This window comes from Neolamprologus multifasciatus, chromosome 13 (assembly GCF_963576455.1).
Source record: "Neolamprologus multifasciatus chromosome 13, fNeoMul1.2, whole genome shotgun sequence".
NCBI classification, from domain to species: Eukaryota; Metazoa; Chordata; class Actinopteri; order Cichliformes; family Cichlidae; genus Neolamprologus; species Neolamprologus multifasciatus.
The window spans coordinates 21,240,888-21,257,177 of NC_140451.1; the positions used below are offsets into that span (position 1 = coordinate 21,240,888).

Genomic DNA, 16,290 nt, shown 5'->3' on the forward strand with positions numbered 1-16,290 from the left:
CACCAAAGACATTATACAGAAAACTCGCCAACTGTTAAATGTCTTTTTTAAGCCGAAGTTGCAGCAGCAGATGGAAGACACATTATGCACTCAGAGCAATCCTCATCCTTCACATTCTTTCAGCCCAGTGTAGGAAGTAAAAATGATCATCTTTAGAAATTAACCTTAGCCTATATTTTCAGATAGCATTATTTCCTTGCATCTTGTCACAGAGGCATATGGGGATAAAAAACAGGCATGATGATGGTATTTAAGTTACGGTAATGGCTCTAATAATAGTGTACAGAAATCTATGTCTGGAGCCAAAAAGGTATGTCTCCCTCTCACTTAAGAATTGACCATTGAGTTAAACCAGCATTTTAAGGGGTGGGTTCAGGCACTCAAGGACTGCTGTGTCTCCCAACTCGGTGGAGAATAGAGAGCACACAAGCTGTGGGTTACAGCTTCGTTCAGACCATGAGGGGATCCTTTCAGAGGCTGGGAGGGAGTGAAGGTTGGTCCCTAGGTCAGCATTAGCTCTTAAAAGTCGTTTTGTGCCATTTCTTGCCCCTCACCCCTCCTTGTACCAGAGCCACCGAGGTAATTGAAATCCAGTGTTTTATGAAAACTGGAAGTGTGTGTATTGGGCTGGATGCCTTTCCCTTGTGCTTTGATACATGATCTACTGTTAATAAATACAGAAGCTGGAAATGAATGGGGTTTTCTCCTGCTTTACTCAACAGTGGTGTCGAGTATCTGCAGGACTGCTGAGCTCCTGCATTCCTCATCATTTTGGGCCATGAAAAAAAAACAAAAAAAACGACTCATGCTGCTGAGTCTGTGTTTCACATGTTCATGGAAGATGTGGTCGAACTCTTTTGTGAGGAGTTATTCCACTGCACAAAACAGTGTGGATTTCAACTTTAATCAAGTCGAGCCTGCTTAAGTTAATGATACATTTTTGGGGATATCTGGTCATTAACAAGTGTGTCAGTCACACTGTATTAAACATGCCAATGCTAAGGAATCAAACTTGATTGATCGCATTCATAGATTGTAGCGTTGTTTTATGGGTTTTTCCTGTACCTTAGGAAAAGAGCAAAGTTCCATAAATCTAGTTACTTTGTTGCAGCTGCGAATCTGTTGTTGATTACAGTAAAAATGAAGCATGGCTCTTAAAACTGATAGAGTTTCCAGATGGTAGATACTGTATGAGAGAGAAATAGCTTAGAAATACTGTCTGTGCTTATTGTATGTCTACATTGTGCATCTGCTCTTGAAGGGGTATAATATATACTGTAGGTTAAGTGAGACTATGAAGACAGCCTGGAAGGAGCATCTGTTTACATAAATAATATAGAAATGTGTCTCTCTGTAGCTATTTTCATCTTGAATTTCTGTATTTATATAAAATAATCTAACTTAAATTAATGAGACATCATCTTTATCTTACATTTTTTAATATATTGTTTAAAGTTAAAAGAATGTGCCCCCTTTAAAAAATGTTTATTTAGTTATTGTTGGCGATGAGGAAGTTGATACCACTCTCATCCATGTCTGTTCAGTATTAATCTACAATGAGTACCAGGTTAGCTTATGTTAGCACAGTGACTGGAAATGGAAAAACAGATAGCTGGTTTTGTCCAGCTGTAAGAAAAAGTCCAACTACCAGCACCTGTATATTTAACATTAGTCCTACTGTGTTCAATCCTTACCAAAACTAAAATGTAAACATAAAAAAGTACCAAATGCATAGAAATGCAGATTCCAGGAAATAAAAAGATTTTTTGCTAGGTCTTTACTGCTACCGCTTTTAGTTGCTAGCTGTTTTGGGGTCTTTCAGTTTTGTCTTCAGTAACTGCTGTGCTGGGTTGAGATCAGATGACTGACAGGCATTGAAAAATATCAAGTTTCTTTGCCTTGCGAAACTCTTTGATTGCTTTTGCAGTATAGTTTTGGGTCATTAACCATTTGAGTAGCATGTGTAGCCACTGTAGTATATCAGCGGTCACATCTTCAGTCAATAATAGTGTTCCACTGGGGGCTGCAAAGTGCCCATGCCGTAACCTTGCCTCCACCATTTTTAATAGGGGATGCGTCATGCTTTGGATCGTGAGCTGTTTCAAGCCTTCAGCTTACATTTCTCTTACAATCATTCTATTACGTTAATCATGGTTCCATCAGTCCAGAGATGTTTTCTGGCAATGTCTGATCTGGCCGACTTGTTCTTGAGGGTAACTGTGGTTTGCACCTTGTTGTAAACACTGTAGTTACACTTGCAGTTACATTCATGTAATGTCTCTTGATTGAGTATTCTTGACTTGGTTTGATGTTGTGACGTTGCTTTTATTAACCATGAAAATGTGATCATGCACTTTGTTGGCCAGTGTTGCTGAGTTTTTTAAGGAATGTATCAGATTGTTGATTTAACCACCACTACATTTTTTGTCATTTTTCTTGTAGACTTTTTTTTAGCCTAATGATGGTCTCCCTCACTTGCACACACATCTCCTTGGCACTCATTTGTTATGAAATAGCAATGGAGTTGGGCTTGCCTGCTTGGGGGGACAGTGGTCCTAGTATGATAGTGAAAAAAGGCAAAACTACAAAAACTGTCTTTGTCCAAAAAAAACATTAAGCTAACTGTAGGTAGGTTTCAGTGCAGCTTGTCAGGATTTGTCAACCAGCACAAACCAACTGTTGTCTTTAGCTTTATATGTGAAAGACAGAATTTGGGTATTTTAGACTGTCTAAATTAGATCATTTGTTCAAACAAGGCCATTATTGGCACCAAGCAGACAACTTTAACTTGATATGAGCAGTCTTATTTATACCTCAGCAGGCTATTGCGGGAAAAAAACTTTATTACAACTTGTTCTCTCCGTAACATTCAGTTTTTCTTGGTCCTTGTAGTAAAATACAACACTTTTGTTAAGACAAACCGTTCAGTTTCCATCTTTCCGAGGCTGTGACATTTGAGGTTGATGTCTGTGGTCACAATCCTATGGTGCGATGATGTTATATGAGATTCCCACTAGAGTCTTGTGGTTTTAGCTATTGTCTTATGCAAATGCTGACCCTAAAATGGTGGTGGTGGTGGTGGGGGGGGGGTTACAGAACTCAAATCTGCTCAAACGCTTTAAAACCTTTTTGATTTACTCTGGATGTTGACTAAATTGCTATAATCGTATTATTGAATAATGTTTAGCAAAGTGTATTGCAAGTCAGCATTTGGACATATTTGTTTTTTTTTGTTTGTGGTTGAAACTTTGCAGTAGCTTTCCAGGGTTTTTAGCTTTTTATAGCAAGGCATAGAGACATGGAGGAAAGCAGGTTGTTATGCAGACTGATCAAAAACAACCCAAGAGATAATGATACACAAGATGCACAGATGAAAACAAAGGTGTTGCTTTGTAATGTAAGTCTGAGCTCTGTGCCGTGGCAGCCTAACAGTGGGTGGATCAGAATCTGACACATGCACATGCACATACAAGTGTACCCATCCAAACCCTCACACAGAAGTTTCCAGACATAAGAGGTATGCTTCTTTCATGTATTTCTTCCACATCTGTACAGATAATTAGAAGTGAAGAAGACACTGCGTGTTACTCTGTTATGAATCTTATTTCTGTTATCTGCAATTTCACTTTTAAACAATTGAGTCTTATCCTTAACTTTCTCATTGTTCAACTTCACAGTCTGTAATTAAAATCACTGTAGTCTGAGAATTTAGTTCCCGAGGGTTCTAGGTCATACAGGGGTAAAATGAAGGTCAACATATTCAGAAAACCACGTAAACTTACCAGTATGATTTCATCGAAATCTTAGTCACCATGTAATTCTGCAAGATTGCTGTCTTGGCAGCGGGAGACTCACAAAACAGCTGCTTCTTTTGTAATGACCTCAGTAAAAGGTTTATGTCACTGGGAAGAGTGTACAAATGATAACCCTGTCAAATATGATGTTGATATTATCCAAAATCTAAGAATCAAATTCACCTCCCAGCCCTATAGAAAAAAACAGTCCAGAGGAATTATCATAAGATGACACACATGTATCAATTATAGGTGGGTTTCATTTTTAAATCTAATAGTTTTTTCACCACATGGTTCCTGAAAGCTGAATTTTTGTAATTTCGTGTTGCCTATACACAAATGCTATGGAGCAGTGAATGAGTGCATGCGATGAAAGACGTGGAGCAGTTTTTTCTTTCCCCACATTTCGTATAATTGCAAGCTCTCTGATATAAACCTGCCACGGCCAGGAAATCAGCACTTACGTAATGTGTGTTTTCATTTTAAGGTTACTTTTATTGCTGCCTTTGAGGTTCAGTGAACTCAGCCTAAGCACCTGCCATATAAAGGGATGGTTGAAAAATACAGACAAAGCCACCCAAGCCATCAGTAACAATGTGTATTCACTCAGGTCGTTTAAACTGACGTCGTGTCTTTGCACCATATTTAGATTCAGACTTGCAGCCCAGCGGTCACATTTAAAGTACATTCACACACTTTATCCTCGTGGGTGCTTTTGTTGCTGTCAGTTGTCACTTCCCTAAAGTGAACCTGATATTTCCCCCCAGCTGCAAAGTAAGTGTGAACATGGCAGTTTGCAAATGTAAAGATTTTTTTCGTCCTTTGAGTAGATTATAGAGATTTTTCTCCTGCCAAGCTGACCTTTCTGTATAATGGTTGATTTAGTTTAATGTGCAATTCATGTAATTGATCTTGCCCTTCCCTGTTCATTAAACTCGGCACATCAGACTTATTTAAATGCTTTCAGTGACTTAATGAAGTATTGCAACATTTTCCTGTCATTATTTTGACACTAATTACAGTGAAATCCGCAGTTATGTTTAAAATACGGTAGAAATTTGTGATCTTCTAACAAGCTTTCAACTCCACAACATAGGATCAACATATTAAGTCCATCTCAATGTTGTAGATGCCATTTTGTGCTTTTTTGTGGTTTGCTTTCTGAGCCTGATTTATTGACATGGGGTTTTTGCTCAAGCCAAAGCTTTGGTGAGCACATTACATGGATTGTTACATCCCTGCGCACAGGCCAGCTCAGTGTTCAGAGCCAACCAATATCCGCCTATCTAGACCCACCCTTACTTTATGCAGAACAGGCCCATAGCCCATCATGTTTTTGTTGTATAGCTAGGCAAGTTGAGCAATTAAATAAATCACGCTTGATATGAATCACAGAGATTGCACGTGTAAGTGACCAAGAGGCTTGGAAAGATTTTCTCTGTTATTGCTTCCGCAGAGAAAGCCAGTGGAAGTATTAGTCTGTCAGCAGGACATCTGTTGTTTTTCTAAATTCCAGTTTAATTTAGTGGACAAAGTCATATGGCTAGGGAGTCAATCCGATTCACTTTATGTAAGTCATCAGAGTTTGCAGTTGCCAGCATCAAGCAGATATTGATTATGTAATCATAACAACTAGGGATGCACCAACATAGGTGATCAATGTCAGAGGCCCATATTTATTTATTTATCTGTGTCATGTCAATGTTTAAATGGCATTGGATGAAGAGTGAAACACTTTCTTTAAGTTTTCATGACATAGAATTAAGAACAAACAACGAAACAAACAAAAGTATTAGTATCGGCGTGACTCACTGCTACTTCATTATGTACACCTGTTCACCCCTTCAGTCAAATGGCAGCAGCTTAGTGCACTTTGGTATGTAGACATTAAGATTAAGTTCAAACTGTGCATCAGAATGGAGAAGAAAGGTGATATAAGTGGTTTTGAATGTGCCAGATGGGCTGTTCTGAGTATTTCATAAACTACAGATCTACTGGGATGTTCCCACACAACTATTTCTAGGATTTACAGAGAATATATCCAGTGAGCAGCAGTTATCTGGTCAAAAACATCTTACCTAAAATCAGAAGTCAGAGGAGAATGGCCAAATTGCTTTGAGCTGATAGGAAGACAACAGTGACTCAAATAATCACTTGGTAGAACCAAGCTATGCAGAAGAGCTTCTCTGATGCCCAGCATGTTGAGTCTTGAAGCAGATCGACTACAACAGCCTCACTATGGACTCACCAAAATTGAATAATAGAAGACTGAAACAACATTGCCTGAGCCATGAGTGATGAGTCCAGTTGGATCGTACGGTCAGAATTTGATGTAAACAACACGAAAGCATGGATCCATCTGTATAAAAAAAAAATGTATAGGAGAGGTTTGAACCAGCTGTGAAATGGAACAGTGCCATTGTCTATATGGGTTGTCCAGACAGCTGTCAGCCATATTGGGTTCCTGTTACCACAACAAAGTGTGTGTGACAGTTTTTTTCCATCCTTGTCAATCAAGTCTCTCATTGAGAAGCGAGACAGCCTCTCAAGCGCAGAGTCCTGATATATAAATATACATATGTATTTTTAATGTTTTAATATGCAGAGAGGAAACGTTTGATTTAGCAAAGACTTCAAATGATCTTTTTAGTGTATGAGGGGAGATGATAAATAAAAATCACGTTTACTTTTTTCTTAAAAGCATAAAACTTGATACAGCTGAACAGTGTAACAGAAATTGAGCCTTAAAAAACACAATTACTTGGCATGGTATTCATTTTAGTTTCTAGCATAATAAAATGTGTTTTGCATTCTTGAGGAGTTCATTTCCACTGCAGAGTGCTTCACAGGTCTCCTCTGTGATTGCAGCAACACCAAACTTAACTTCAGTCAATCTGGTGCGGAATAATTTACAAAGGCAGAATAATAGGTGGAACAAACAACCCACCTAAGAAACACTGGTGCAGCACCTTAAAAGAGCCCTGCATCAAAAAGGACAATGATGGATTCAAACACTTGAAGTGACATCAAATACGCAGTCCCCAAAGATTGGGACTGGATTTGCTCAAGCACTTGGAGACCAGTATGGTCAGCTCTGTTTGAATGTAATTTTACATTGCACCATTTCCCAACAACAGCCATCTGAGAATCCTGCAACATTCTTGAGATAAACCCACCAGTCCAGCAATCTCTGCGACAATTGCAGGCAAAAAACCTCAGTTTAAAAGGGAGAAATTTCAAGTCGAAACAGGCACAGAGAAAAAAGAAGAAAGAAAAGAAAAGCAAGCTGGACCAACTTTGAACTCTTGGTGGAAGTATGCATAAAAGGCTGCTGTGAAGGCTTTGGATATGCAAGGTTTCCTCTTTGGATGACACAGGGATGCAAAATTCACGGTTTGGTTCGATACTTTGGTGTCATGGTTCGATATTTTGGTGTCATGGTTCGATATTTTTCCGATACAAAAAAATATTCATACCTTTTTAATTTGTCATTTATTAAAATTATAAATATATATTTTAACTCAAAAGTACAGTTTTTAAATTTAATGTTGCTGAAACAACAAAATAATAAAAAAATAATAAATAAATCTATCTGATCGAGAAATCACTCATCTTTGGAAAAGAGAGTTTATTACAGAGAAATGGCTCTTTCCAAAATAAAAGCTATACTATACGCTTCTTCTGGGCTATATTCTCAGCAGCATATTAAACATATCAGGTGCCCATAAGGAGAATCATGTGCTAACGGCTGTCTAAATGACTCGGGTAAAGTTTGTAGCATGCGTGCTTGTTGTTTTTGTCTGCTTCCACTTGTCTTTGCACTAGGATGATGTCGGCGTAAATGTGCAGTCATATTCGTTGTGTTCCTACTAGTGCTGTCAACGTTAATCTCGTAAAAATGACTTTAACTTCATAACGCGGCAAATCTCTGTTAACGAGTTACCGCGGATCGCCCCGTGCGTGGGGCTGGATAGCGTCAACACGTTAACAAGCTAACTGCGCTAACGCACTAGTTCCCACCAATTGAGCATTGCGTGGCACATCCGACATACTGTTTTATTTTTGTCCATGACGCGCTTACCATCAGGGTCATGCTCACATGAAAACCAAGATAGTTCCAAACGCCAGATCGGAATGAGGGTGGGGGAGGTTCAATTTTGGGTAGCGCTGAGGCAGTTGCCATGTTGCAACGAGCTTAGCTTCTCTCTTGCTAGCTTGCGCTGCGCTCAGTGGATCTGCGCTCGACAGTGCAGCCTAGACGGAGTGGTCGAATGCAGATCCACTGAGCTCTCAACACAGACAGCATCATCAGGAGAAAAGTTGATAAAATAAATAAAAAAATTTGTATTGTTCGATACATATGCGTACCGAACCGAAAGCACTGTATCGAACGGTTCAATATCGATACGAGTATTGTTGCACCCCTAGTATATATGTATGTATCCTACAAACCTTGCATGCATAGAAATCCTATTACAGCATCTCGGACTGTAATGCATCTGTTTTCTGAACTGCTTCTGTCTAGGGAATAGACCCTCCCAATTTACATTAGATGAGTGGCAGGGTAAACCCTTACATCACAGGACTAACAGACAACCACACACATTCGCACCTACAGCTAATCTAGCATGCATGTCTTTGAACTGTGGAACATTGTTGAAAGTAGCCAAAGTAAGCCCACATTGTCACAGGAATAACTATTAAATAAACCAAGGAAATGACCAAGATTATCATCAGGTTCGGTGAGGTGAGGTGGAAGTGCTGATCATTAACAACCTCCCATTGTGCCACCCTGACTGTAATCACTGACTTTCAAAACACAGCTTTGGCTTGGAGATATGATGCAAACCTGGAGTTTATAGCATGCCACTGCTAGTTTTAGGGTCCATTTTTAAAATGAGCATTATTTTGTACTTGCTTCTCTCCAACTGAGGCATCTGTCATAAAGATGTAATAGCAATGCTGTCATACCCAGGAGAATGAAGTCAAATCAGCTGCAACCCTGCAAATGGATATCTTGGCTTGTAGGATCAGTTCAGCAGTTTCCTGCCCACTGATTTCATGACTGATCCCAATGGAACGCAGGTCAAACAAGACCTCGTCATGGGTTGAGCCACAGCCAAGCAGTGTGTCCTCTGATGTTCTTGGTCCTGCCCTTAGTGATAGATTTCTGTTGGCAACACAATAAAATTCATCATATTCGTGTTCATTTGTAGCTGTGATTGGAGATATTTTATCCAGCTGAGGTTTAATGAGTAAAACAAAGAGGAAGTGATTAACGGGAATGTACAAATGTCATCTGTCTTCTTCTTTCATCTCTCTTTCTGGGGGCTTATTCTGTCTACTTTTTCTGGTGCAAGTCTTATCATAGGCTCAACTTCATGAGGAAAGTTCAAGAGCAATTGCAGACCTCTGAAAACTGTTGAATTCCTTAAAGTTAACTTTAGGCTACGCTGATTTCTTGCTATCCAATTCATTGTTTGAAATGCAATTTACAGCCTCTGTATGTTTCCATAGGTTGGTGGTTTGTCAGCACTGCAGAGGAGCAGGGCTGGGTCCCTGCTACCTATCTCAACTCTCACAGTGGCACACGGGATGACTTGGAGCTGGGTGCCTCTAAAGTTGGGGAAGGTAAGTAACTGCAAACGCTTCAGTCTTTGCCCACCCACACACGTTTGCACATGTAAACACAACCTCACCCACTCCACTGTACCCACACACAGAAACCACTTTTGCCCTCAATCCTCAGTCTTTGATCCGTGACAAAAAAAAAAAAAAAAACCCTCACCGCTGCTGGTCTACGCTAACAACTGAGGCTGGGCCGGGTGAGCATGTTACTCTGTCTGCTTGCCATCATAAGCACATCAGAACAGAGTGTAGATTCAGACCTGGGTAAACATCAAGGAGGAGGGCCAAGAGAGACCAGACCTCAATGTTTCAAAGGATGTGCTGTGCAGCGCTGCACTGTACAGGAAAGATACAGTGCAGTATTAAGTGATACGCCCGCCGTGTAGTGTAGCTCATGAAAGAGGCGTGTGTTTTCATTGAATAAAAATGAATATTTCTGGAGTCATGCTCTTCAAATCATGGTTATCGTTAAAGAAAGAAAGCTCTGACATGATTCACGCTATTTCATGTCCACTTACCATTGAAGATGATGGATGTTAAGTTTCATGAGCTTACTGGAGCCAGAGAGGGATCCAAAACAGTCATAACATACACACCTATGAAGAGTTTGGTTTGCCAGAAATGCGAAACTGACGTGTGAAGCTGCAGACAGCATCCAACTGCCTTGATGGCCCTTTCAGATACAGATTATCAAGCCATCTACGAGCGACTAATGCTGTCTCATTCCCCAAGCATTTTCAACATTAGTGGAGAGAGAACTTTAATCGTAGGCCAGAAGAGCTCAATTAGTGTCAGATGCACAAACTTTGATCATTTTGGCAGGTATTGCAGCAACTGCAGGATATTTCTTAAGATATATGCAACATTGTGTTAGAGAAAACCCAAAAAACCGGAGGTACGGAAATAATTAAGTTGCATATTACACTTCCAAACAAACATCAAGATTTTCCAGCACTCTGGCCAAACATATTTTTGCTGCACAACTGGTGTAACAATGGGACTCAGAATCCCTGCGGTGTTGTATATCTTATGACTCAGTGGTGGAAGAAAAGAGTGAACACACAAGGCTAGTCAGTATTAATGCTTTGCATTATGTTAAATAAGTTAAAATGCCCTTTTCTCCTCTCAGAATACAACAAATGGATGACACACAGGCGCATGGCTATATGCAAACCATGCACTCCTATCTCCCTTTTTGGAGTTATCTGATATCTCTTTACTGAGTTAACCAGTAGGGGGGTTTAGGAAGGACAGTCTGTCAGTGTAATTAATGTTTGTGTCTCATGAGTCTTGGAAATGGCATGAGCCTCTTAAAACAACTCTTTATCAGTTCTGCGGTCTTCAGCCGACTGTGCACAACCACATAGTCACTTTGACCCTCCCCAAGAAAACAACAACATATTTTTCAAAAATTGGTTTTCTGATTCTGATAATGATAGTTGTTGAAAGCTCAGACATCTTCTGATTTGAGTTTACCCACTGGTGGTAACAGAACCCTCATCCTCCTTGTTTTGGTAGTAGAAAATAAGAGGAAAATAATGATACTGCCAGAACTGACACAAATGATAGTCATGTATTTCTGGGAGTGCAGCTATTTACCTTAGTCCAATATATCTGCCTACCAGTATCACTAAACACCTTATTTTTGCTTTGTTTAGTATGTGCAAACAGTAAGGTGTGGAACAATAATGTGTGACTTTATGGAGGCGTTTTGTGCTGAATTATTTCTTTCCTCTGAGGAAACTGGTGGGGAAAATAGACTGGCATATAGCCACCAGTAAAATGGCAAACTGATGTACTTATGCTTTGTTTTTTATGAACATTAAAGAAGCAAAAGAAAATGTATTAACTGGTAAGATGCTGAGTCTTTGTGTAAAGTTTAGCTGCTTTGTGTGTATGATTCAGACTTGAAATCTTTTATAACCAAATGTTATTACTGCCTCTTTAAAATGTCTATATAAAAAGGATCTTGTTTAATGTCTGAACTGTTGGAATCATTTCCATTTTAGCCATTTTATATTTAAAATACAAGGAAATATGGACCCTTCTAGGTACACATCTCCAACCAGCTCCTTTAAGGCAATATGCGTCCCACATGCTCAAATCTAACAGGGGGGAAAAAGCCTCTGTGATAACAACATGCTAATTACAAGCCACAGAGAAGATGTCTTGGTTTTTAACATTTCTTTTGTAACCTCCATCCACTCATGCTAACTGTCCACCATGTTTTGCGTTGTGGTCGTGTTTTAGTGTCCTCCATGTAGCTAATAATGGATCCATGTCATTTGTGTGTTGTGTGTTCGTGTAACATTTGTGCTTGCTCTTCATGTCTCCATGTTTGTTTGATTGTTCCTTGTCATCTGGTCGCCGCGTGTGTGTGTGTGTGTCTGTCTGTCAGTTACTAAGCGACACAAGGCTCATCTGAAGAGGCTGGACCGGAGATGGACGTTGGGGGGTGTCATCAGCAGGCAGCAGAGCCGAGGTGAACTGAGAAACATGCTGCATCGCCTCCCTCCTTCCTTCCCTCCCTTCTCTTTTTGTTACTGTTGTCCTCACCCCATCTCATTTATTGTCTCTTATCACATGACTCAACTTTTATCACATGCACATATTTGTTCAGGCTTGCATTCTGCATTGTCCTCCAGCAAATGCATTTATCACGAGCCACAATCCACAACTAACCACTAACTGACGTTAATATGAAACGGGCCTGGAAAGCAAAGGTGAAATCAGCAACTTTATATACACTAATTATTGATGCTAAGCTCAAATTATGCTACAAAATTGCTCCGCGTAAGCGTTTTTATTAAAATTATACTCCGCATGCCAAAGCCAATCGTCTCCAAATCACAGAGGAAAAAAAAAACAAAAAACTACCCACTCATCTGAAAGTAGTTGCGTAATAGACTTAGGAATGCCTTATGCTGCAGTTTAGAGCCATATTTTACGTTTTATGAGCAAATGAAGTGTGTATGCAGATCTGTAATAAGTGTGTGTTCTGTCAAAGTGTGGTACAAACAGACATTTCTCTCCTGGTTTGGTGCAGATAGCAACCAGTATTGACTGATAAACAAAGAGTCTTATTAATCTTCCACTTAGTTTGCGAGCAAACTTGCACGTTTTTCTTACCGCAGCCAGGGGTTTTCTTCACAAGAGATGCATTTGGATGGCTGACAGAGGAGCACGGATAGGCTATTGAGTTCAGCCCAAACTTTGCACTTGGCAGTGCATGCTGCTCTCTAGAGTGGAGAGAGAGTAGTTTCCACCCCATGACTGAAATTCAGCTTTGTGTTTTGTTTTGTTTTTTTGCTGACTCCACATGAACACTTTATAACACCGATGCATGTTGTGGTTACTATAACATCTGATTCAAAATTTCCCTTCATTGGATATTGTTGAAGATTGTTTGAAAGAAGTTGGTAAGAGGCAAACGATTTAGCAGCCCCAACACAAAGTGGCCGGAAGAACCAGGGAAAAGGAAAATAAAGCATTCAGAAAATATCCTGTACCCAACGAGTTTGAAAGGACTTACTATCCCACAGCCATTTAAGCTGCCTACACAACCTTGGAAATGGGTGGAGAAAAGGAAAACAGAATAATTTGTTACCACAGTGTTGATTCCTGTGAACCAGCTGGGAAGACGGCATACAGAACAGCACTTTTTTATGTGCTCCTCTCCTTTTTTATGAGCACACCTCTTCTCCTTGTGTTCCCTGTGTTTAGACAGGAATTGCCATAATGACAGGAAATGATGACTTGGCTCTGGCCCTCGGCCTCATGGGAATGCATAAATCAGCGTGGTGCCTCTGCTTTCTGTTATGTGCTGAGTTAGGAGATACTCCCTGTCGAAAGGACAAGGACACTTTTAAGACACTAGTTTGACCCATGTGCTGTAGTTTCCCATGGTCATGTTATAGAACTAATTACATTCTGTCAGTGGAGCTGAAAATGACCACAAGGTTTTTATTCTTGGCTCTACTTGAGTGGCGCTGCATGATTCACAGTTCATAATTATGCTTATGTGTTTTGTACTGCACTTTTGTGCAGCCCCTTCAGTTCTTCCACTGCCTGAAACATTTCATCTCACTTTGGGCAAAAAGTTTCTTCTGATTGGCTGTCCCCCTAAAACAGAAGGTTTGAAAGAGGAGGCTTTTGTGCTGAGATGGCCTTGTTTAGTGTATCTGCTTTCACTTATTTTCATACAGAACTAAGACTAAAATATACTTTCACATGCCAATAAAGCATTTTAGAATATTATTTTGTCAACACTGGCTGCAAGCAGAACATTTCTTCAAGGGCTCTACAATAAATAAATAAAAACTATATTCTTAGATTTAGCTGGAGCTAATAGGAGCTTCATGCAATCTGAGGGGTTAAATCAAGCAGGTCAGTTGTTTTTTTGTTTTGTTTTTTTTAAGTTGGCCTTTCTGTGTGCCTCATTTTCTCTTTCCACAAACTGTTTCTCTGCATTGCTGTTAGGATTTGTTTTGTCTGAACTTGGGCATTATTCTTCTTACAGAGATATATTCCTTCACTTACATAAAAGCACTGCTATCACATGTGCATAATCACTGTGTATATTGAGTGTTATTTTAAGCAATGCGAACCTATTCTGCACCACCAGGGTGCCCCACTGCTCCTTATTTGTGCTGGGAATCAGACTGGTACTCATAATCCATTACCAGTGATAATGATGCAAACATTCCAAGTTACAATGGGTTTTATTGCTGTGTGAGACATTGCTAAACAGTTGCTAACACTGCAGCACATCTGTGTACGTTAACGACATGAATTAATTATGTCCTGTAGTTATTTCTTAGGTTGATAAAGAAAAATTTATAGACAAATCTCATGTGCCATTTGAGCCATACTCACACATCTGCCTGAAAGCACATCCAGTCTGTTTCATCTCACAGGTCTGGTGTATCTCAGGGTAATCTATCATTATATATTGCTTCATAATTGAATGTGGCATCTCATTACTGAAGTGTAGTCATAAAAATACAAGTCTATAAAAAGGCTTATAGATTATACAGTTTTCTGTCTTGTTTTTTTGTTTCCAGTAAATATTTTGTTTTCGGAGATCGTTGCTGTCAAAATCTGAACTCATTCTCTTTTGCAGAAGAGAAGTACATAACAGTGCAGCCCTACTCGAGCCAAGGGAAAGATGAAATTGCTTTTGAGAAAGGTGTCACCGTGGAGGTGATTCAGAAGAATCTGGAAGGCTGGTGGTTTATCAGGTACAGTACAGCTCTCCTTACTTGCTTCTGACATTTTTCATTCTACACAATTTTATCATTTTCTCCTCCAACTTACTTCACAGGTACCAAGATAAGGAGGGCTGGGCTCCAGCGTCTTACCTCAAAAAGATGAAGGATGACTTCTCTCCCCGTAAGAAGACTGTGACAGGCCCAGTGGAGATCATAGGAAACATCATGGAGATCAGCAACCTCCTTAACAAGAAAGCTTTAAGTGAGAAGGATGTGCAGACTGAAGGTGTCCCAGAGAGTCCACAGGTCGCCAGGAGGGAGATAAGCTTGCCAATCCCCTGCGCTGACTCCAGCCCTGTTAATGCCCCACAGGATGGAAACAGCAAAGCAGAGCCTGCTTCACCCACTATAGCCAGAATTGCCCCACATCGGGTAGAAATTGGTTAGTCATGCCCCTGACATTTTTTGTCATAGTGAATTGAATATTATCAAATGTGGGCAGATATCTTTTGAATCTATGATATATTGACGTGAAGCAAATTCATTAAATCTAAGCAAACCATGTGTGATTTTTCTGTTATTTTCTCACAGGTTCTCCCATTCTCAGGCAAAAACCTCCTCCTCGGAGAGATGCAACCCTGGTAAGAGTGATGATATTTCAGTCATCCATCTATCCCTCTAAACATGTAATTATTATCTTTGGTTGATAAAGGTCAGATAGCGTGAAAAATGGTGTTAATAATAAATGTATACAACTTGTAAGCAATTATGAATGATTTTGATCATTGTTGAAGAACAAACCGGTAAATCTTTACTTAAAAAGACACATCACAGGGAAAATGTTACCGCATTCATCTCAAGGTAGTGAGTGTGCACGGGACTTTGTTACTCGTGACTTTTCCTTCATACAGACATTTGCCAACATACAACAATGTGTAATTGAAGAAGTATTCGCATTGTTTAATTTAATGTCCTGTTCATCTACCAGCATATTTTAATTTTTAAAGATAAAAGTACCCATTCTGAAACAAACAAACAAACAAACAAATAAACTCCAACCCTTATGAAAGTGACACTGATTCAATATGTAAGCACTCTGTAGAGCAGCGGCCCCTGACCTTTTATGCGCCACGGACCAGCCTGTCCGTGTCACGGATAAATACAACAAAATAAAACCAGTGCCGGTACCAAAAAAAGGAGATTTATTCATAACACACAGGAAAACACCCAGGAAACCTGTGTTAATGATAAAAACAATTGTAAAAAAAAACTCTCGCGGCCCATTACCGAACGACTCACGGACCAGTACCAGTCTGTGGCCCTGGGGTTGGGGAATGCTGCTGTCGAGGATAATGTGTACTGTTGGAAACACTGTATTATTTATTATTATTATACATTTAAATAAAGTGGAGAAAAAAATACTATTAGCGTCTTAAATGTAGGGGTTTGAATATAAACTAAAAATGAAATTTTTTAATGACTGACAATAAATTTAATAGAGCCCATTTTGTATTCATGTAGGGATTTCAGTTGCCCTCTCCTCCAGAGCCCCCTACAGTTGAAGCAGAGTATTACACCATTGCAGATTTCCAGTCCTGTATATCTGATGGCATCAGTTTCAACGGAGGACAAAAAGCTGAGGTAAGCGCTCTTTATTT

At 39.7% G+C, this 16,290-nt stretch overlaps 1 protein-coding gene across 4 annotated transcripts in view; it reads left to right on the plus strand.

The window, feature by feature from the left end:
* Positions 1–16,290, plus strand: part of LOC146505517 (SH3 and PX domain-containing protein 2A-like) — a 62,758-nt gene that overhangs the window by 43,385 nt on the left and 3,083 nt on the right. For 3 of the 4 annotated variants that reach the window (XM_085181952.1, XM_085181955.1, XM_085181954.1), the window contains 6 exons: positions 9,312–9,425; positions 11,821–11,904; positions 14,545–14,662; positions 14,746–15,074; positions 15,224–15,273; positions 16,154–16,273. In XM_085181952.1, coding sequence (XP_085038078.1) covers positions 9,312–9,425; positions 11,821–11,904; positions 14,545–14,662; positions 14,746–15,074; positions 15,224–15,273; positions 16,154–16,273 — 815 coding nt within the window. The remainder of the gene's footprint in view (positions 1–9,311; positions 9,426–11,820; positions 11,905–14,544; positions 14,663–14,745; positions 15,075–15,223; positions 15,274–16,153; positions 16,274–16,290) is intronic. The other variant, XM_085181953.1, reaches the window with a different exon arrangement.